This window comes from Myotis brandtii, unplaced genomic scaffold (assembly GCF_000412655.1).
Source record: "Myotis brandtii unplaced genomic scaffold, ASM41265v1 scaffold314, whole genome shotgun sequence".
In the NCBI taxonomy this organism is placed as follows: domain Eukaryota; kingdom Metazoa; phylum Chordata; class Mammalia; order Chiroptera; family Vespertilionidae; genus Myotis; species Myotis brandtii.
In genome coordinates, this window is record NW_005362033.1 from 3,324,203 (window position 1) to 3,331,850 (window position 7,648).

At 42.1% G+C, this 7,648-nt stretch overlaps 2 protein-coding genes across 13 annotated transcripts in view; one reads left to right on the top strand and one right to left on the bottom strand.

Annotated features, from left to right (window-relative positions):
- Positions 1–142, bottom strand: part of NCOR1 (nuclear receptor corepressor 1) — a 241,681-nt gene extending 241,539 nt beyond the window's left edge. For all 10 annotated transcript variants that reach the window (XM_014542879.1, XM_014542885.1, XM_014542878.1 and 7 more), the window contains exon 1: positions 63–142. The gene's annotated coding sequence lies outside the window, so the exon portion shown is untranslated. The remainder of the gene's footprint in view (positions 1–62) is intronic.
- Positions 143–306: 164 nt separating this feature from the next.
- The window catches only part of PIGL (phosphatidylinositol glycan anchor biosynthesis, class L), a 72,069-nt gene continuing 64,727 nt past the window's right edge, over positions 307–7,648 (top strand). For 2 of the 3 annotated variants that reach the window (XM_005870203.2, XM_014542888.1), the window contains exon 1: positions 415–748. In XM_005870203.2, coding sequence (XP_005870265.1) covers positions 514–748 — 235 coding nt within the window. In that variant the 5' untranslated portion in view covers positions 415–513. Of the gene's footprint in view, positions 749–7,648 lie in introns of all 3 variants that reach the window. The other variant, XM_014542887.1, reaches the window with a different exon arrangement.

The following is a 7,648-nucleotide window of genomic DNA, read 5'->3' on the forward strand; positions in this document are numbered from 1 at the left end:
CTGGCCGCGGGGAGGGAGCGGCCCCCACAGGCTGGGAGCTGGAGGGGTGCACGTCGACCTACCCAGGTGTCTCCCAGGGCTCCGGCTGTAACTCTCGCCAAGGCTTCACTGAAAAGCGAACAGGCGATGCCTATTTGTCCTTGATGTCAGTCCTTACTCTAGCCACTCGGAGCCTGTGACCCTGGCGACCACAAAGTGCGCCCTCAGCCTCACTCTGACGGTGAAACGATCGGACTGTGTCAGGACGAGGGTAGAAACTGACAGGAAGGGGCTCGGTCCCGAGCTGTCGCCGTCCTCGTAAACGCTACGTAAAGTAGAGGGAACTCGGTATGTGCCGGGAGGCGACCGTGCCAGCCCATCCCAAGCACCCGACCTTTCAAGCCTCACGCCGTAGGAGCGGCTTGGCGGGACGGACCGCAACTCGGAACGCAATTTGCGCGGAGCGTGGTTTCCCCCCGAGCCGGCTCCGGGGCACCTGTCCCTGTGACGCAGGCGCTGTGCCCCTCAGACGGCATGGAGGCCGTGGGTGTTGTGTGTGTGGCGGTGGCCCTCCTAGCACCGGGCATCTTCTGGGCTTGGCACTTCTTGGAACGAATGAAGAGTCAGGTGCAGGCTGGCCTGTTGGGAAGCGGAAGCCGGGCCCTCCTGGTGATCGCGCACCCCGACGACGAAGCCATGTTCTTTGCTCCCACTTTGCTAGGCTTGGCCCGCCTGAGGCACCCGGTGTTCCTGCTCTGCTTCTCTGCAGGTAGGAGGCTGCCGGCGGGGCGTTGGGACCCGGGGCTGTAAAGGATGATTAAGTGCTCACCCATCTCAGTCGAGTTTTGCCCAAAGGATTCTCTGTTGTAGAGAGTTAACGAAATATACCCCGAAAGTCCCTTCTCTGGGCGCTTCACGGAGAGGCGGTGGCTCCAGCCCCGGGACTGCAGCGGCCGGTTTCCCAGGTTGTTGGGGGACGTCCTCAGCTTTCGCACTCCGCTAGCAAGATCACGCACAAGGGAACTGCTCACATCTGATTCCATCCAATACCCACATTTCCTTTGGAGAATGGGACTGTACTCATTATTCTGTGGGGCCTTTGTATTTGCAGAAGGACCAAGAATAATGATCCTACCATAGTACGCGAAACAGAATCTAGTTATATCATGCCTGCTCAACCCTGAAATTTTTATAGATAATTTTATAGTTCAGGGAAGGGGACTTCCAAAGAATAAGCCCTCCTTTACCAGACAGAAAAGGTGGAATGAGACCATGATCCTGGATTATGGCGATAATCGCACAATGTACAAATGTAGTTGAACTGTACATATACAATGGTGAATTTTTATGGTATGTAAAATTGTACCTCAATAAAGCTGTTCTTAACAAATGCCCACGACCTCTTTTTCCCATTTCATGGTGTGTCATTCCAGTTCTTTTTATAGACAGATTTTTCACAGAAATAACATTTAATATAATTTTTTTTCACTGAACATTTTTCATTCATTTACCAAATCTATAATAATAAAAGCATAATATGCTAATTAGACCAGACAGCCGAACGACCTTACAGACAAAGCCGCGGAGGCCACCACAGAGGTGGTTAGGGGCAAGCAGGCAGGCAGGCAGGTGAGCGGTTAGGAGCCAGGATCCCAGATGGCGAGAGGGGTGTCAGACATCCCCCAAGGGGTCCTGGATTGGGAGAGGGTGCAGGCCGGGCTGAGGGACACCTCCCCCCCACCCCCCCACCCCCCGCATGAATTTCGTGCACCGGGCCTCTAGTATTTAATAAAAATGTATGTGTACTACACTTAGAATGGCCAAAATCTGGAACACTGACAACACCAAATGCTAGTGAATATGTAGAGCAACAGGAACTATCAGTTATTAAGGGTAGGAATGTAAGATGGTTCAGGCACTCTGGAAGGCAGTTAATTTGGCAGTTTCTTAGAAGACTAAACATACTCTTCCCAAACCATCAGCAATTACTCTACTTGGTATTTATTTACACAAAGGAGTTGAAAGCATATCCATGCAAAACCCTACACACAGGTGTTTCTAGCAGCTTATTCATAATTGCCAAAACTTGGAAGCAATTAAGATGTTCTTCAGTAGGTGAAATAAATTAATACATCCAGGCAATGGACTATTAGTGCTAAGAGAAATGAACTGTCAAGCCATGAAAAGGCATGGAGTAACCCTAAATGCATATTATTAAGTGAAAGAAAACAACCTGAAAAGGCTACACAGTGTATGATTCCAATGAAATGATATTCTGGAAAAGGTAAAACTATGGGGACAGTAAAAGGATCGTTGTTTTCCAGGGGTTGAGATGGGAGGAAAGATGAATAACTAGATGGAGCACAGAGGATTTTTTTAGGGCAGTGAAAATACTGTATGATATTTTAATGATGGATATATGCCCTTATGCATTGTCCAAACCCATGCAATGTACAATACCAGGAGTAAACTCTAATGTAAACTATGGGCTTTGGGTGGCAATGATATAGGTTTATCAGCTGTAACAAATGTAACACTCTGATGGGAAATGTTGATAATGGAGAAGGCTATGTATATGTGGAGACAGGGTAAATGGCAAGGAAAATCTCTATACCGTCCCCTTAATTTTGCTGTGAACCTAACAGCTTTATAAAGAATAAAGTTTTAGCCCTAACCGGTTTGGCTCAGTGGATAGAGCGTCAGCCTGCGGACTCAAGGGTCCCAGGTTCAATTCCGGTCAAGGGCATGTGCCTTGATTGCAGGCACATACCCAGTAGGGAGTGTGCAGGAGGCAGCTGATTGATGTTTCTCTCTCATCGATGTTTCTAACTCTCTATCCCTCTCCCTTCCTCTCTGTAAAAAATCAATAAAATATTAAAAAAAAGAATAAAGTTTTAATTTAAAAAATTGTATGCTAGGCCTTATGCTATTCCCTAGGAATAAATAGTAAAAACAAGCTAGATAAGGACCACGTCCTTGTGAAACTTATAATTTAAACATTTACTTATATTAATAAAAACTAGTATATATCCTTTTAAATAGTCTCATAGAGATAAATCTTAATTTAGTCATCCCTTATTGTATGTCTACTTAGGGTTGTTGTTTTTTCCAGTTTATCTCCATTACAAATAACAGCAAACATCTATATGTATTCCATAGTAATTTATTAGGACTGATTTCTAAAGTTGGTTGTTTTAAAGCTTTTCATGCAAATTATATTCCCAAAAATATACCAACTTATAGTCTCACTGACTAGTAATGAGAATCTGTCTTTTTTTTTTTAATGGAATTTATTGGGGTGACACTGGTTAACAAAATTATACAGGTTTCAGGTGCACATATCTATACACTATATTGCATGTTCACCACCCTAAATCAAGTCTCCCTCACCATTTATCCCCCATACACTCCTCCACTTTCTCCCAACAACCCCCTCCCTGCCGCAGCCCACAATCACCACACTGTTGTCTATATCCATGAGTGTTTTATCCTTTTTTTTTTACTTGATCCCTCCACCACTCCCACCCAGACCCCCAACCGCCAACCTATCCTCAACAGCTGTCAACCTGCTCTCTATGAACCTGTCTCTGTTTTGCTTGTTAGTTCACTTTGTTCATTAGATTCCACATATGAGTGAAATCACATGGTACTAGTCTTTCTCTGAGTGGCTTATTTCATTCAGCATAATACTCTCCAGATCCATCCATACTGTTGCAAAATACTACTTATTGCCAAGTAGTATTTCATTGTGTAAATGTACCACAGCTTTTTTACCCAATCATCTACTGATGAACACCTGGGCTGCTTCCAAATCTTGGCCATTATAAATGCTGCAAGTAATATAAGGGTGCATATATTCTTTCGAATTAGTGTTTCAGGTTTTCTCGGATAAATTCCCAGAAGTGTAATCACTGGTTCATAAGGCAGTTCCATTTTTAGTTTTTTAAGGTAATTCCATACTGCTCTCCATAGTGGCTACACCAATCTGTATTCCCACCAATAGTGCACAAGGATTCCCTTTTCTCCACATCCTCTCCAACATTTGTTACTTGTTGGTTTATTGATGATAACCATTCCAACAAGTGTGAGGTGATATCTCATTGTGGTTTTAATCTGCATCTCTCTGATGATTAGTGACATCAAGTATCTTTTCATATTTATTGTCCATTTGTATGTCCTCTTTGGAGAAGTGTCTGTTTAGGTCTTTTGCCCATTTTTTAATTGGATTGTTTGGATTTTTTGGTGTTGAGTTTTATAAGTTCTTTATAAATTTTGGATATTAGCCCCTTATCAGATGTTTCATTGGCAAATATGTTCTCCCACTCAGTGGGTTGTCTTTTCATTTTGTCGATGGTTTCCTTTGCTGTGCAAAAACTTTTTAGTTTGATATAGTCCCATTTGTTTAATTTTTCTTTTGTTGTCCTTGCCCAAGCAGATATATCAGAAAAAAATATTGCTATGAGAAATGTCCAAGATTTTACTGCCTATGTTTTTTTCTAGGATTTTTATGGTTTTGAGTCTAACATTTAAGTCTTCCATCCATTTTGAGTTTATTCTATGGTGTAAGAAAGTGGTCTAGTTTCATTTTTTGCATGTATCTGTCCAATATTCACAACATCATTTGTTGAATAGATTATTTTTACCTCATTGTATGTTTTTGCCTCCTTTGTCAACTATTTTTTTTAAATATATTTTATTGATTATTCTTACAGAGAGGAAGGGAGATGGATAGAGTTAGAAACATCAGTGAGAGAGAAACATTGATCAGCTGCCTCCCGCACAGCCCCTACTGGGGATATGCCCGAAACCATGGTACATGCCCTTGACCAGAATCGAACCTGGGACCCTTCAGTCTGCAGGCCGACGCTCTATCCACTGAACCAAACCGGTTAGGGCTCCTTTGTCAACTATTAATTGACTTTAAAGGCATGGATTTATTTCTGGGCTCTCTGTTCTGTTCCATTGATTTATATGTCTGTTTTTATGCCAGTATCACACTGTTTTGATTACTATGGGCTTGTAGTATGTATACTTTGATATCAGGTAGCATGATTCTTCCAACTTTGTTCTTCTTTCTCAAGATTGCTATAGCTATTCAGGGTCTCTTGTGGTTCCATGTAAATTTTTGGAATATTTGTTCTAGTTCTGTGAAATATGCCATTGCATACTGATAGAAATTGCATTGAATCTATAGATTGTTTGGGGTGGTAGGAACATTTTAATGGTGTTAATTCTTCCTATCCATGAACACGTATATGCTTCCACTTATTTGTATCTTCTTCAGTTTCTTTCTTCAGTGTCTTATGATTTTCCAAGTACAGGTCTTTTACATCCTTGGTTAAATTTATTCCTAGGTATTTTATTTTGTTTTTGAAGCAACTGTTGATGGGATTGTTTTCTTAGTTTCCCTTTCTGATAGTTCAGTATTGGTGTATAAAAATGCAACTGAGCCCGGCCGGGTGGTTCAGTGGTTGAGTGTCAACTCATGAACCAGGAGGTCAGGGTTGGATTCCTGGTCAGGTCACATGCCCAGGTTGTGAGCTCAATCCCTGGTGGGAGCTGTGCAGGAGGCAACCGATCAATGATTCTCTCTCATCATTGGTGTTTCTCTCTCTCTCTCTCTCTCGCTCCCTTCCTCTCTCTGAAACCAATATTTTTTTATTTAATATATTTTTTTTAAATGCAACTCTTCCTGGATATTTATTTTATATCTTGCTACTTTACTGAATTCATTTATAAGTTCTAATGGTTTTTTTGCTGGTATCTTTAGGGTTCTCTATATACAGTATCATATCATGAGAATCTCTGTTTTAATACATATAGTACCCTCTCTAGCATTGAACAGTATTTTAAATAATATTTCTTTATTTGATTAATATTTATTTGCTAAAAGTAAACTATTTTTCATCGTTCTTGAGAATTTGGGTCTAAGCACTTTTCTTCTCAATTTGTGCTGATATGGATATCAATTGCAAATAAATATAGTTAAAGGCCTTTTGATGGTTTTATTTTTGCTTTTCATTTTATTTATCTTTTATACTACAATGATAACTATAGAAGTCAAATTATAAGCTAATTTGTTTCAAGATCTGGAAAAGAAGTCTGGGTTTTATTAACAAAGTATTATAGGTGCATTGAGTTCTTTATTGTTGTTGTTAATCCTCACCCAAAGATATTTTTTCCACTGATTTTTAGAGAGAGTAGAACTGAGGGAAGGAGAGAGAGAAACAATGATGTGAGAGAGACACATACTAGTAGATGGGTTATCTCCTGCACCTGCCCCTACCTGGCTGGGGATCAAACCTACAACCCAGGTACTTGCCCTTGACTGGGAATCAAACCCAAGACACTTTGTTGCTGGGCTGACACTCTAACCATTAAGAAACCCCAGCCAGGTCAATGTATTGGTTTCTTTTATAAATTTCTCCTTATTTTTCAATAGGTTGAGACCAAAAATCAAAATTGTTTCAAATAAAAAAATGTGTGCCCTTAGCACATATTAAACACTCAGTATCCTTATTGTTGTTTCATTCCTTCCTCTGAATTCAACTTGCTATTTAGATTGTTTTCTCTTTTAATTTTTAAAATTACTTTCAAAATTCCCAATTCATTCAAAAATGGTGTATTAAACATTAAATTGGTATATTAAACTACTGACGTACTCTAACATGAAAAAAAAGGAAAGTTAATAATTTGTGATACCGTATAATGAAAACTGTAAGGGTGTGTGATAAAGTACAGTGGACACAAAATGAAGGAAAGCATGGATTCTCTTTTCAGGGGGTTGGATTAAAGAAACTTCTCCAAAGAGGTTTTCTTTTGAGCTGGTCTTTAAGAATAGGACAGGGTGGGAAAACCAAGATGGCGGCATAGGTAAACACCTGAAATTGCTGCCTCCCACAACAACTTCAAAAATACAACTAAAAGATAAAATGGACATCATCCAGAACCACAGGAAGGCTGGCTGAGTGGAAATTCTACAACTAGAAGGAAAGAGAAAAGCACTGAGACTCAGAGGAGCTGCGAAAGTAAAGTGCAGAGGTATGGAGGCTCGAGCGCGCGGCAAGGGCTGGCAACAGAGGACGCGGCTGTCTTTTTGAATTGGGAGGGAGTCTCAAGCCCCCGACTGCTCTGAACTCCAGTTCTGGGAAGTCTCTGGGGACCCAGACTCATACGGGGAGAAACTGGACTGTCTGGCAGCGGGCAGAACTCGGAACTCGAGGGCGGCTTCCTCTCAGAGGTGCTTGCAGCGATTACCAGGACACAGACGTGGGGCCTCTTAGGGCAGGGCTGAGGATCAGCCATAGCTGTTTGCTCCGCCCTGTTGATCCCCTGAGACCCCGCCCCACCCAAGCTGCGGCAGAGGCTTTTGTATATGAATGCCCTGGCCCTTTGCAATCTGAAAATTACCTAAGAAACTGCAGCTGGGCCAGACAGACCCAGAACTTCCAAGAGAAGGCCCAAGGCCCCACAGCAGCTTGCATTGCTTCACAGCTGGGCCTCATCTGGGCACCTCCAAACCCCAAACAAGGAAGGGGAATCTGCAGATCTCTTCGTAGCTCCTGCTGGGTAGCCTCAGGCAGAGGCTAAATTAGCACCTCCTTAGAGATCCAAGAGCCAGTGTACCCAGTGGTCAGAGTGGGACCATCCAGATTACAACTCCTCAGAT